At 40.5% G+C, this 15,296-nt stretch overlaps 1 protein-coding gene across 3 annotated transcripts in view; it reads right to left on the reverse strand.

Annotated features, from left to right (window-relative positions):
• Window positions 1-6,004: 6,004 nt before the first annotated feature.
• The window catches only part of LOC105936121 (transcriptional-regulating factor 1), a 29,460-nt gene continuing 20,168 nt past the window's right edge, over window positions 6,005-15,296 (reverse strand). For 2 of the 3 annotated variants that reach the window (XM_021323717.2, XM_021323715.2), the window contains exons 3-11: window positions 15,027-15,268; window positions 12,444-12,646; window positions 12,190-12,350; window positions 11,921-12,024; window positions 11,715-11,775; window positions 9,013-9,101; window positions 7,109-7,228; window positions 6,821-6,921; window positions 6,006-6,698 (exon numbers count right to left, since the gene is read on the reverse strand). In XM_021323717.2, coding sequence (XP_021179392.2) covers window positions 6,176-6,698; window positions 6,821-6,921; window positions 7,109-7,228; window positions 9,013-9,101; window positions 11,715-11,775; window positions 11,921-12,024; window positions 12,190-12,350; window positions 12,444-12,646; window positions 15,027-15,268 — 1,604 coding nt within the window. In that variant the 3' untranslated portion in view covers window positions 6,006-6,175. Of the gene's footprint in view, window positions 6,699-6,820; window positions 6,922-7,108; window positions 7,229-9,012; window positions 9,102-11,714; window positions 11,776-11,920; window positions 12,025-12,189; window positions 12,351-12,443; window positions 12,647-15,026; window positions 15,269-15,296 lie in introns of all 3 variants that reach the window. The other variant, XM_012876782.3, reaches the window with a different exon arrangement.

Consider the following 15,296-nt stretch of genomic DNA (forward strand, 5'->3'; position numbering starts at 1 on the left):
ATCTTATCTTATCTGGACCACCTGAAGACAATTATCCCCACAGCATGATGCTGCCACCACCGTGTTGTTCAGTGACATGTGAAGTGCTAGTTGCTGTCATATATATATCTGTGTGTGTGTGTGTGTGTGTGTGTGTGTTATAACCCAATATGTGGACAAAATGATTTGCTTCTTTTTCTTCCTGAACTATCTGAGCAGTTAGTGTGAAAAAATAAGCTCTTGCAGCAGGTTTCTAAAGTGAGAGCTCTGTAACGGGGTTAGCACTGTGTGAAAGAAGAGACCATCTCTGGATCAAGAAACAGCTGAAAAGGATAAGATTTGATTACAGGTACTTAAGCTGATCCTTTGTGCTACTGCTTTTGAAAGTGGACAATAGACTACTATGCTTTTATCCCAGATACCCAGACCCAAACAAGACCGGTAAACGGCTTACATTTATGGCTCTACAGTAACTCATGTTAAAATGTCATTAGCAAGTTTGGACTTGGGCAGGCTTGAACTTTTTTCTGGATCAGAAAACCCTCCTCATGCTTACTGATATTAAAGAATTGAATAATAAGCATTCAGCTTGATTCATGATGTGTTTGTTGTGTTTGTTAACATTTGTTGATTTCTAATGGTCAACAGAAGTGCTGTAATTCTTTTTTGTTATTTTCGGGAGGAACTGGTTTTGCCAGGTATTTTCTTTTCATTATATCCTCAGAGTTTTCTAACAATACATTGAGGAATTTTACTCTTTGTTCTAAAAGGCCATAAATCACTATGTCCAGACAGCAGAATTCCCTAATCATGATACGCCCGCATCATAAATTGCGCCTTGTACTGCTCATTCCAATATTCCATAAAGATAGATTGCCCCCAAAGGGTCGGTGGTCATGGTGTCTTGTTCACGAGTGATGGTAGGAGGGAACGAGAGACAGACGGATTGGGGCTTCTTCTGCATCTGCGTTGCTCTGGTCTGTGGTGGTAAAGAAAGAGCTGAGCCAAAAAAGCAAAGTTCTCGATTTACCGGTTCGTCTACATTCCAACCCTTATCTTGTCATGCGTTGATACGCTGAAAGGAACCCGATATTCAAGTCGGACACGGTGTTGCGTTTCAAGATAAATACATTTATTTATGTATGATAAAACATTGTGGCGGTCAGGCAAAGACTCATAAAAGAGCAGGAGCTCGGCGATGCTGACTGCTGACTGTGAAACAGGCAGGGCTGATGGGCTGGGCAAGGTTCTTGGTGGCCAGACAGTTCTGATTGTGTCCAGAAAACAGAGAACAAGGATATAAAGGCATGTGAAGAGGTGAAAATGGTCTGGCTCACAGCAATCAGATGAACCAGATTAGGTGGTTTGGGCATCTGATCAAGATGCCGTTTGGGCGCCTCCCTATGAGGGTTTTCTGGGCTGGAGACCCCAGAACGAGCTGGAGGACGTCGCTGGAGAGAAAGATGTCTGGGATTCCCTCCCGGACCTGTTGCCCCTGCGACCCTGCACAGATAAATGGATATAAAAAATGGATGGATGGATGGATTTACTAACAATTATTAAATAGAAACTGTTGCGCATGCCGAAAACTGTGGAACTGAGGGAATTGTTTAGAAAACAATTAATCATTTATGTATTTTTCTTCACCATGAAATATATTTATTTACACAAATAAAAAAAATATATATATTTTTGGAGTGAGATTGTGGTATTGCAATACAATGATGATTTAACGTCAAGGACTATCACACATCTTTACCAGGGGGGATGATAATTGTTAACAGTTATATCAAAGTAACTCTTTGCATCTTTTTATTCTTCCGTTCAAAGCCACACATACCCAACAAGTCTGCTCACTGCTGCTTTAGTCATTTGGCACGCCTTTATATTTTCTTCATTGCACTTTTTGAACAGCAGAATGTGTGGATTCTGACGCAGGATGTAATTATCTAGCCATTCCTCCATCCATTTTCTATAAGCGCATAATCTGACTGGTGGCGACTGAGAGGTTGAGTACACTGTGGACAGGTCACCAGTCCATCACAGGGCCAGCGAAAAACAAACAAGGAAGGCAAACTTGCTCACTCACACCAAAGGGCAGTCGCCGATTTACCTAACATGCTTCTCTTTGGTCTGTGAGGGATCAGGATAAGAACTTCAGATTGTAATACCCTGGTTCAGCGGGTTTAAAATGCTTCTGATGCACAAATACAATAATGCTTCTGGAGGCACAGGAAGCATAGGCAAGTTTCCAGAGGTGGGGCCACATTCCCTGTTTTCCAACCTGTGAATTTCTTCTGTGAGAAAAAAAATCTGCAAAGTCATTGCAGGACTTGTTACACAGGAGACCAGGAGGAACAGATCTGTCCGCTGGGAGCAAACAGGCATTAACTTATAAATATCCATCTTTAGGATGCAATTACCCTGAGCTGCTGGCTACTTGTCTGCTGCACGAGAACACCAGCCTGTCCGAGACATCTAGATCTTATTTTGACAGCCTCACCTTAACCTTGGTTGACGGCTCTCAGTGTGTTCTTGCATTTGGGTCACAGTATAGAACCATCATGACTAAAACAAAAAATAAATAACAGGAGAAGTGGCTCTGAGAATTAAAAACCACAGCATGAAATGTGAGAGGGGTTGGGCTGAACTTTACAGAATTTAAGGCGTATGAATTTTGTTTCCAGCAATGTTTTTCCTTTCTTCAGAAGTATCTCGTGTCTTTTGTTAGTTTGACTATGAAAAGCACAGAGGTACATTGCAGAGGCATTTCTATGCATGTCACAACAGTAACCTGATTAAGCAAGCAGTTGTTTTTTTTGTTTTTTTTATTATTCACTGTCACCGCCCTTTTCTGGGAAATATACGAGAGCAACACATGGGAGAGAGCCTGGATTGGACTGGGGTGGGGGCACATGTTGGCAACGAGCTGCTCCCATTGAATAAGTGAATGCCCACTGCTCAGTAACCTCTCTGTTTATTCTTTCTCTAGATCCCCACTGGTCTGCTGTGCCTCACCCCCTCCTCTATATAAACCCCGTCTCTGTGTCTCACTTTTAGAAAAGGCCAAAACTGAACTCTAACTGCTGCTGTTTCTCTTAAGTTTCCCCCGGCTTGGTGCAAACTGAGTTTCCAGCGAGAAGCATAATCACCTAATATTAATATGACGTTGCCTTTTTTTTTAAATTAAAGAAACACAGGATTTGGTTGTAAAACAAAGAAAGAACAGCACCATTTGAGCACATTCATTCACTGGAGAGACTCTATTACAAAAGAATGGGGGGGGGGGGGCACAATTAGAAAGAAAGGAGGACAGACAAACTATGTTGGACTTTTGTCAGAGGGAGGGATCACTTTTATCAGCGACTGCACCAATCTACATATTTGCATACAGATCCATGCTTAGATCTGTGTAAACACTGTTATCAATATCTGAGGAGTAGCTATCAGAAAGAAAGGTTTAAAGGACATTGAGCGGCTTGCAAAATTCCTTTCAGCAGCAGCATGAATGTGCATAGGTAACCTGGTAACCCCGGGGAAGGAAATAGTTTTATATAACAAAAATAAAACCATGTCTTCTAAGATACAATCCAGCTCTTCAGGCTCAAACAAATCATGTGCATACAATAGCATAAGTTAACCATCAACTGGGCAATTCTGGGCACTTTGGTGGCTGTTAGAAATTAAATGCTCTTCTAGTGTCAACATTAGCCCATTATGGGGTTGTATAATGCAAAGCTCTGCTATAATTACACAGCCTGGATCTACAAAGTTAAAACTGCAGAACAAACACATGCGCTATCGTTGGTTTGTCTGTCTGTTTGTCCATTCTGCCTGTATAATCTGATTGAATTGACTTTTAAAGTGCCTTTGAATGACGTGTGCTGCGAACTGGCGCTAAATAAACTGAACTGAACTGAACTGAACTGTATCCCTCGGGTATAAATGTTATGGGATGCAGAGGCTTATTAGTCCTAAAAACTGTTCCAAATGGAAAATATAATAAAACATGCTCTTCGTGACAAATCCGGAAAAATACAAGAAAATTCTAACAGCCGTCAAATTTGACCGTGTAAACAGCAAGACCAATAATTACAAGTTTAAAGTAACTGAAATTGAGACAAACAAGGCTAGGTGGGCCTTGTTTGTGTCAATTTTGGGTCATTATTAAACCATTGCTGTATTTCTCGGACTATAAATCGCTTCAGGATATGTCACATGAGTCAAAAAATCATAAGGAGGCGTCATAAAGCATTTATTTAGCAATTTATTCAACAAAATCCAACTGACATTTAATCTAGAATGGCGACTTATTCAATTACACAACAGGCTGAATAACATGGAGCATTCCTGGGAGGTTAATTTGGGTAAATTAGCAACTAGCCGTCAAGGTTCTCGCCAACGCATTTCACCATAACGGCCCATTACAATGAAAGTTGTCAAAATGCTGCTGAAATTAGACCGTGAGTGTAACGGTGCTACATGCTAAGCTAACAGTACAACACGGATGTTTGAGAGCAACATAGAAAGGTTAGTAAAGCTCTTCAACAAGCATCAGCAAAGCTGCAAACCTCCCAGACAACATAAGCTAGCGCTAGCTGCTACTAGCTTCACGGACGGCCCAGTGACCGGGCTGTGTTGCAGTCTGGCCCCCTCCATTAATGCTACACCACGCAACGCTGTGCTGCGTGATTCCATACTGAAGCAGTGAAACAACAAACAAAAGTTTTTAGTCATTGCTGTCTACGGGTTAATTAATTGATTATGGGTTTCAATTCATTTTAAAGTGGTATAAGAGCAGCATATAGTTTTCACAAACTATATGCTGGAGTGGCCTTTTGCAGCTCTTTGGTTCATGTTAGTCACTATGAATAACCATTTAAAAACATTATATATATTTGATATACGTCGTGCCTGACTATAAATTGTAGGATCAGTGACACTATGATAGAGTGCGATTTATAGTCTGAAAAATATGGTAATTGAATATTTTCACTGGTTCAGTTGGGTTTGGTGTACTTCAGGGATGATGTCTTGGCTCTGTTGTATTCAATTCAATTCAATTTTATTTATATAGCGCCAAATCATGAAACATCTCATCTCAAGGCACTTTACAAAGTCAAGTTCAATCATATTATACAGATTGGTCAAAAATTTCTTATATAAGGGAAACCAGTTGATTGCATCAAAGTCCCGACAAGCAGCATTCACTCCTGGAGAAGCGTAGAGCCACAGGGAGAGTCGTCTGCATTGTACATGGCTTTGCTGCAATCCCTCATACTGAGCAAGCATGAAGCGACAGTGGGAAGAAAAACTCCCCATTAACGGGGAGGAAAACCTTCTGATTTAATTTGCACCTGCGTCATTTTGGCCAGCTTGTTAATCACATCGTATCTTTGCAGATGGTAGTCTTCATACTCTGCTCATAAAACCCTTAGGTCCTTGCAGCATATCTGATCGTATAGATTTTCTTTCTGAAATTAAATACTGGAATTTGGAAAATCTTAAATTCAGCAAGGCTACTGATATTCCCCCCCCCAATCTAGTTGGTTTTATTCTTGGCAGTGTGTAATCTTAACAAGCATGCTAGTAATCTGAAAGTGGCATTTTATTCTAGCCCCAGTCTTTATGCTCAATTCAAACAGGTTTTGTCCACCATAAGAGAATCCCAAAAGTAAGTTAATTTAAATTGTAGACCTAAAACAAGTTATATCCGCCTTTATCAACCTTTGTTTTGTCTTCATGGGGATGTATATAACTAGCCGAAATGATTCAAAACTAAACCAGCACTTAGGCTTAATTTTTGTTGAATAAATGTTTGGGTTGACTTGATGGAATGTCAGTACAAAGATCTGATATCGTTGTTATTGGTTTGTATGTCAGGGAGAGGTCCTTATATTGAGATATTGGGGTCAGAACACCTTTTTAAACTAAAAAAAAACATGAAACAAGAGTAATTAAAGTCACTTTTTTTTATTGAAAACTTAGATGAATGACAATGATTTAAATATGTAACAGATTTGAATATTGAATACAAAATTTACAACAAAAGTCCAACAAACAGCATTAAGTTATTATTAAAATCTTTTTTTTTTAAGGGAAAAGTTTGAACAAAAAGGTTGAATTAAGTACTGAGTTTGAAATATATTCAGAATTGTGGTAGTAATGCTTTTAGGAAGTATAAAAAAAAACAATACTACTGCCAGCTGATGGCCTCCTTCCCCTCCACTGCCCCAGCTCCCACCTCCTCCTTTCCTTCGGCGATGCAGTAAAAAGACGCGAGGTCTGGAAGGTGTCCAAAAGAACTCCACGGCTGGAGGAAAGGTAGGGTAGGGTCTTTTCGGTTTGCGTCGCACCCGTCGATACTGTTCATGGCAATTAGATGGGAGTTTGTAGGCGTTATGTTGCTAAAAGTCACTCCTGTGCAGGGATCTAGGAGCTGGTTGGGTGCAATGGTGTTGTTGTTGGTTATAATGTTGTGGACACCGTCAGGATTGCCGTTGCTGCTCGAAGCGAGGCCTGAGGAAGAGAACGCCATGGCCGACGACGCCTGGGGCGGGAGCAGACTGCTTCTCGGGCTGGGGATGAGGTTGGCGGGGCGGGCGAGGGCCAGACGCTGCGTGAGGAGCTGATGCTGGAGCCGCCGGTCGGTCCAGTCCTCCTGAGGCTGGCGGTGGATCTTCATGTGAGCGTTGCGGGATTTGATCTTATAAAACATTCTGGAGGGAGGAAAGACACGACGGTGAGAAGGAGATCTAAACCAGGTGTCGGCTCGCCCCGGAGGCGAAGACGGGGAGCTTTTGTGTCGGCAGCTTCCTTTAATAAAACGGGCCCTACTCACTTGCCGCACAGCTTGCAGGGGAAGAAGCTGGCCAGTGAAGGAACAGGAGCCGCCTCCTCCAGAGCGAACGGCCTCTCCAGTGGCTGGGAGATGGGCGTCAGCTGTGAAATACAACCACTCATGACTGACTCGCTAAGCTGCATTCCACACTAAATCACCATGCAAAGCTTTTAAATCATCATGCAAGAAGACAGTCAAGAGGTCTCTTTGTGATCCTTCAGGTATATGAAGTAGCAGAATAGGGCAGAAAGCATTTTTTACAAGTTAACGCCGATAGAGGATTCTTACACATTTCTGCAACTCCATTGCTTCTCGGACCTCTTCCTCCTTTTGTTTCTTTTGCATGTCCGCCAGCTTTTTGCTCAGGTAGTAAAACTCCACGCACTGGGACACCGTCTTTGTCCTGACCTGCAACACGCAGCAGCAGAACAGTCAGTTTCTGATAGAAATTCGGTGTTTAACCAGACGTTTCCTTTCTCACACGGTGTAGTTTGCCGGCTGCACAGCTGAATCTGTCACTGTGTCGTTGTGAGAGAAATGTCTGATAAATTAACTGATGACTGAACATGTACTAGTATGGGAAACAATATCGCAACCAGGAAAAAAACAAAAAAGCACAAATCCAAAATATGACAATCACAAAATTTAAGCCACTAACTGGTTTAGTTTTTGAAATAGAAATGCCCATTTTTACTCCATTTAACACAGCACCCTCCACTTTTATTGGCGCCTCTGGTAAAGATTTGTTAAAAAACAACAACTTTTGAATAATATCCTTTTGTTTATTGCAGTGGGATGATCCGACATTGAAAAGTTTAGAATAATCAAACCATTATTTCCAGTAAACGTATTTAACGGAGAAATTAAAAGTGACAACAAATCTTACTGAAGTTTTATGGAAGCACTTTTTTTTAAAGTAGATAAGACTGTCAAGAAGCTTTTAAATATTAATCCATAACTTAACTATTTCCTAGAGTATAAATATGACACAACCCATTTCTCACAGCGTCTTAGCAGCTGCAAAATATTAGCTGCTTAGCTAAATTTACCCATATCTAATTTTATACAGCTGTACAGCTGTAATGGAAGGAAGATCCACCTTTATCTTGTCGTTAAGCACAATGACCAGGTGCTCAAATAATTTTCTAGCTCAATATTCAAAACTCCTGGCAAATAACTGAAGGGTGCTGGATGTTCTCAAGCGCTCTGATAAGGGATGGTGCCTCAGAGATCCGCCCTTGGCCCCCTTTCTGTTTCCGATTTACCTTCTTCATCTTGACCAACTTGCTCACAACAATGATGTTCATCCCCATTTCTTTGTATTGTACTAAGTATTCCTATAAAAAATAACAGATCTCTGCAGCCTTTCAGTCTCGTTAGTTTCAGTCTTAGCTGTTTATTGGGTAATATCCCCAAGGCTGCCAAATTTCCCTATATGAAAACTGCAAAGGGGCGCTTCTTGGGGTCACCAGGCCACCGTAATAAACATTGGACACTGTCTACATGCTATGGGTTGAACGGTACAGTTCGGTCACGTTTTGGTACATATTCTGGTTTCAAAGTCATTTGGTGTGCCTTTGGTATGCTTCAAATAAGACAAATAAATAAAAATCAGCAATCAACAAAAAAAAAATATTTGATGTAATTATGTTGTAAAAGGGGTGCAAACGAGTGTTTGAGACGCAGCAGATTAATGTCAATATAACCCACCCATGCAGTAAACTGATATAAATAAAAGCTGCTATATTGTGTTTAAAGTAAGTTTTTGATGGCAAAAAAAACAAGAATATAAAAAAATAGCACTCTACAACAATAAAGACTGAACAGAACTGCTTCTATATGTTAACCATTACAGAGGTGCAGCATACACTGCAAAAACGGAACTAAAAATAACAAAAATTTTCTTGAAATGGGTGCATTTATTCTGATTTGAGCAGGTAAATAAGATGTTTTGCCAATGGAATGAGATTTTTCACTTAAAATAGGAACAACTAATCTCCATCATCTAATTTGAAGTGCAGTGTATCTAATTATCTTATTTTAGGGGTTAAAATACTCATTCCATTGGCTGATAATCTTATTTACCTGCTCAAATCAAGGACAAACGCATTAATTTCAAGATATTTTTTTACTTATTTTCAGTTGTGTTTTTGCAGTGTAGCTCCCAGTCAGGGCATGAATCTTTATTTTACCATCTTCTCTATGAGCGGAAAGTCTTTTCCATACGTCGCTAGAGCCACTCCAAAGAGATTCTTTTCAGTATCTGTCCAAAGATCACAGCCTATGGAGAGAGGGAAAGGGGGTCAGGGCAGTAGAAACAATGAAAATAAATACCACAAGGTCATCCTATCACGCACGACATGCTGGGAAAATGAGGGTCCCATGACTGTCGCTGTTTGGAAAAACACCATTTTATATCAATCAATGCAGCCAGTTGAGTGAGTTTGTGAATTACACCTGCTTGAGGAAATGTCTAAATACAGATGAGCTGCTTTATGAAGTATGCCAGAGTACCGTCATGTACAGGAAAAAAAAAGCTTCACCTTATTGACACACAACAATGTCAGCTTTGTTCTCGCCCCTTTGTGGATTTAAATGAGTGAGAGGATTGGATTTAAGTGGGAGGAAATTCAGCCTCCAACAATGACTTCTATTATATGTGCAGCTACTCTCACGTTTTCTTTTTTTCACATGCAATAAAATATTTCATAGTTGAAGAGGAAAGCTTTGCTCACCTCAACATACTCTAGAAAGTCTAGGCCCCTCAGCAAATATTTGTCGAAAACACAGGAAAGACGGCTTTAACTCACATCTAAGTAAAGTGTGAATGTGGTTAAAATGTTGTCACGCTTCATCAAGTACCAACCAAGCCTGACCAAACATCTTTGTTTCTCTAGACCGGTAACTTGAGGTAAAAAAAAGAAAAGAAAACACTTTTAAAGGGTGTATTTCTGAGGTAAACTGAACAACAAATGGCCAACCTGTAATAGCCATTAAAAAGATTACCACAAACATCAGATGTTTGAAGATGTTCAAAGCCACGTGGAAGGGAAAGGATAGGTGGTTTTACTACTACTACTTTATTATTTATAGAGCGCTTTAAAACCACCGCAGCTGCAACAAAGTGTAAAGTCAAGAAACATTGCAAACAAGGGACAAGGAAAGAACAATAACAACAGCGAGTAAACACAGTAAAACAGTAAGAAGAGGTGTAAAAAAATAAATAAATACAAATAAAAACAGAAAGTTATAGGTTGTGCCAAAGGCCAAGAAATAGAAATGCATTTTATAGAAAAGTTTTAAAGGTGGACATTAAAAGGGCATCTCTGAATAAATGGCGTGGTTAGCATTCCTGTTCAAGCCCCCTTTTTACTGTTACTTTACTAGTCGCGTTCTCCATAAATCTGGCTTATTAAGAAGAAAACCATCGTTGGAAGAGAGCTATGAGATCTGTAGTTTGTAACAAACACGTAGAAGAAGGTTTTCTGGTCAGATGGCACCAAAATGAGACTTTGTGGCCTACATGCAAAGCTCTGTGTTGAGGAAAAGCACATTACCCTGAACACAGCATGGTGGCAGTGTCATGTTTTGGGGACAGGGAAGCTAGTCAGAGCTAAGGAATGTAAAAAAAAAAAAGAGAAAAAAGCAAGTAGTTTTACTAGAGCCGCAAAGTTGATGTAACATATATAGTAATTTTTCAGTTTAGGACCCAAAATGTATTTCTGTTTGTTAAGAATAACGTTTTTGTTTTTAAATAAAACATTTTAATTAGGGGAAGAAAAAAAACTGCAACAACTACCAAAACTATTTAAAAAAAAATTACTTTATATAACTTTCATAGAAAAAAGAGCCCCATGTCAGGACCAAAAGATCCACTTAAGGCTCCAGACTCACAGGTTACAGACCCCTGGGTTGAATTTAGGCTTATGCATGTGTTAAAATGGCCCAGTCAAAGGAATTTGTGGTAAAACCTGAAAACTGAGCTGGAGCTATTCTGCAAAGACTGGAGAAAAACTGTTCAGTCTCTAGGTGTGGAAAGCTAGCCTGCAGCTGTAGCTGCAGCAGAGCTTTGTTATACAAACTATGGGCTCAGCTGCCACGCTTTTCAGACGTTCATATGAGTAAAACATTTGAAAACCACGCATTAATAAAGATAAGTTTTGGTTGCAATGAGATTAATCGTGAAAAAGTTTGCTATGGGATGAGAGTTTTTGCCAGGTACTGTATGGGGAGAGAAAACTCGCCGGCAAAATCTCAAAATACTATTACTTTCTTTCTGTATTTATCTGACTCGGTCGAGTAAACACAGACAGCTCCTTCAAAATCTACGGACAACCCAGGTGAAGATGTGCAAAAAAATTAAGAAAAGCCTTAAAAAACAGTTAAGTACTGAGTGATGTCAAAAGTTTGTTTTTTTCTGTATTTTTAAGATTTGTTTGGGGGGTGGGAAGGATTGGGGTTTACTAGTAGCTGTTTGTATTTACAAAATTATGAAGATCAACCACCATCTGTCTTCGCTGGAGGACACGTTCTCTTGTCTTTCCCATTTTGAACAGTGGCTAACAGATATGGGCCCTTGTATCGCGTCGGTTTTCTTAAACGTCAAGTATTTTACAGAGTGGCAAAAAGTTTTAGCGCCTGTTTGAAAAACTGTATCTCTCCGTGTGGTATTTCTTTCTCATACAGAAAAAAGGAACTGAAATCAAAGGTTAGACGTTCTAAATTGACCACTTTTGAAATATGGAGCTGCAGTAAGAGATTCGTTTAGTCTGAGGGTTTTCCACATCTTTTCCAGCGATGCCGATATAAATCTGGAAGGCTCTGCAGGTCTTTGCTAAAAGCTCAAACTGGACACGGAGAAGGAAACTAGTTGCCGTTAATAAAGACAGATTACCTGAGTAGTGGTAGTCTCCTGCTGGCGAGGGCTGAGAAAACAACAGCATCTCCAAAGTGACCTACAGAAAAAAAAGGAGAAAAAGAAATGAATAAAAGGCAGATCGTTTGAGATTAGTGATGATATATAAGGAAGGATGAAACGGTAAAACATTGAAATACAAACAAATATCCCCCAAAGACAGAATAGAAAACATCTCTTCTTACCATTGTGTTGCCCTTACAGTAGTGCAGACAGTGCAACGCCAGCTCTGTGTTACTGCCCCCTCCTGGTAGACAGCTGGAACTACACATGGACAGCAGCTTCTCCACTACAGATAAAACACACACACAAAAAAAAAAAACATTGAAGTGTTTGTAATGCAGGAAAAATAAAATATTTCTTTCGCTTTCATCAGAATTCCCTCAGCCTTTAATCTGAATCAAGCGGACCAGCTGACTGGAGCAGGTGTTGTGCCATGGTTGGTGTAATTTACCTTGGCCGTGTACGTGAGCGCTCTCCTGCAGCTCATCCCAGGGTTTCCACAGCAGCTGCTCCCGGGGGGAGTCTTCCTCTGAGATCCAGGCGCTCAAACGCCCGGCGTCCGCAACGCAAGGAGGAAGATCCGCCTGGAAGCCTGGACCCACGTTGACGTATCTGCAGAGAAGACACCAGAGGGGAAAAACTGCCTCTTACTGCTTTTACTTCTACTTTTTAGAAAGCAGAAAAGTCTGTGTGGATTTTACTTACGGTATCCCACATCTCTCCTCCTCCTTGGCCCTTGCTGTTTCCTCCGCCCCGCGGTGGACGGATAAAAGGGACGAAAAGAGGCCCGTGCCCCTGCGGGAAGGATTGAGAAGGGGCCGGGGGGTGTAGCGGCCCCGATTCTGAGCCCTTTTACTGTGAAGGATGCTGGGAAATGGCCTCCCAGTGTAGACGGGAGCAGCTTGTTCCTGGAAGAATGCAAGGAAATTATATTTTTGTTTAATATACAACGCAGATGAAAATAAAATAGGAAAGTTAAAAATAGGTCAACAGAAGAAAGGCACGCTATCTTAGGAGCATCGGCGCCAAACAACATTGTTTCCTCTCTCCACAAGAGCAGAGATAAGTTCCCGTTATGTGCCTACATGAGCCTAGCTCTGAGGCAGGAACAACATCCCACCTGACTAAGAGCTGAAAAAAACAAACAACCCGCCTTCCACAGACTATTTAACAACCTTATCTGTTGAACTCTTCTAAAAATAAAACTGTGGTTTTGGAATGGGTCGTAGAGTTGGATCTAACGTGAGCGGAGCTCCTCCAGCTGCAGCGAGCTCTGCCCGCCTCTGAGTCAACCTGTTTACAGCATACGGTCGATTCAAAAAAACGATAGCATCATGCAAACATGGGTTCAAAGGAAGAAAAAAAAAACATCTAATCTGCAAGAATGGTTCTAAAGATAAAGGTGCACACATTTTGAGCACTTGCATTAATTTGGGTTTGACAATAGACATTGTCATAGTGACGGCTGCACCATGCAGCCCAATGCAGCTGATTTGCATAGAAACAAGTACTTTGCTTAATATTTTAAATTACAACTGGATGCATTGTCTTGTTAGCATCCACTTTAAATATGAGTAAAAAAATAAACCGATAATTATTAAATTCCTTTCCTTCTTGCAGTACCATAGTATGACACTCACAATTTTAGAAATAGAACCTTTAATTTGAGTAAATGCAATCAGTAGGGAAGCAAAATCAACCTAAACGAAGGCCCATTTCTCTTCAAGATGGGAAAGACAAAAGTTAAATGAAGCAATTGTGTTGATTTTCATTACTTGAGACATCGCTACGAGAAATAGCAGCTCAATTAAATTTGCTCATATCTACAGTGCGACCAAAAAGTTAAGTTTAAAACAGCTGGAGTGATGAGAAAAAAACTCCACATGCCGACAGGTGGGTCGGGTATCAGACAGAGGATGTGGAGAAGCGACTCGTGGCCTCCGCTAAGTACGTTGGAGGATTTGAGACGCTGTGGGCCTGTTTGGCCTCAAGTGGCTCTTTTGAAATAGCAGGAGATTTCTAAATGAAACATTCTTTGCCAAAAAAATAAATAAAAATGGGTTCTGAAATTTTAATCTGATACTGATCCCGTCAATCAAGACTGCTAGAAACGTAGGGATGATATTCCCCTTCAGCTCTCACCTAGGTTTAACCATATCTAGAGTCAGAGCACGATGAAGACGATGAACTCAGAGAAACGAGGCTGCAAGTTTATCTGGGCACAGTGTAATGTGAGGAAAATGTTATTAAAAGGTAAAAAAAGGCTGCTATGTGTCCTCAGGGGTTGTTTTTTAGTTGTGGTGTACCTCATGGCTCCTTCCTCAGCCTCTTTCTGTTTTCTATTCACCTGCTTCATCTTGACCAGCATGTTAAAACCCATGACCTTGATCATTTCTTTGCAGAGGATATTCTGCTTCACTGCAAAAACGGTGCAAAAATAGGTAAAATGTTCTTAAAGTTAGTGTATTTATCCTTTATTTGAGCAGGTAAATGAGATTATCTGCCAATGGAATGAGTATTTTGCCCCCTAAAATAAGATAATTAGACATACTGCACTTGAAATAAGATGATGGAGATGAGTTGTTCCTATTTTAAGTGCAAAAATCTTATTCCATTGGCAAATCATCTTATTTACCTGCTCAAATCAAGGACAAATACACACATTTTAAGAACATTTTACTTATTTCTAGTTCCGTTTTTGCAGCGTTAACATCGGTAATGCAGATCTCTGTAGTTCCCCCTGGAGTGCCCAGAATCTTCTCATATTCACTGATTATTTCAGTCTGGTAGTCAATCAAGTGACATAAACCTACGCTGCTTGACATGTAGGAGTGATATTTGATTCTAGCCCTTACCCAGACTTGTTCTTATGTACAGTCAAAACCAATAATTAAAACAAGTTAAATGACTGGAACTGTGACAAAGTTGGATTGGGATCCAATTTGTCGTCAACGTGGGGCAAGTAGGGGGTCGTGAAACTTTGTCCAATAACTGAATAGAAAGCATGTGAGTTAAGGTTTATTGTGTTTTTTTGGCAAAACTCAACAAATATTGCTTATTCCACATGCATGAAGCCTTTGGAAGACGACATATTGTCATAAGAAAACACAGTGTATTTTCTTATGACAACAAACAAATCAACTTTTATTCGGATGAATGCACCTTCATCTTGGATGAAGACAAAACCCTTTATAAGCAGAAAAAAATATATACATGTTTCCCTTCAACCCAACTATTCAATTTTATCTCTTTTTTCTTTCTGGTGCCGATAAAATCGCCGTACTGTACCTGCGGATGCTGTTGGTCCAGGCTGACCGGTTCGCTCTTTATTTTCTGGGTCGTTTTGTACGCAGATATCTTTTCAGTGGTCTCGTGATGCTTCCCGGGGAATGGGTGAAAGGGAAGAGGGAAAGAAGCGTTTGAGGACGGACTGCCGGACGGACAGAGCGCTCTGGAGGAGTGGTGGGATGAGCGATGGGTCGGAGACGTGAGGGATGACGGGTCGGGGGACTGAAGGATGTCACAAGTGGCTGAAGAAATGCATTTAAAAGACAAAGA

The sequence above is a fragment of the Fundulus heteroclitus genome, chromosome 14 (assembly GCF_011125445.2).
Source record: "Fundulus heteroclitus isolate FHET01 chromosome 14, MU-UCD_Fhet_4.1, whole genome shotgun sequence".
In the NCBI taxonomy this organism is placed as follows: domain Eukaryota; kingdom Metazoa; phylum Chordata; class Actinopteri; order Cyprinodontiformes; family Fundulidae; genus Fundulus; species Fundulus heteroclitus.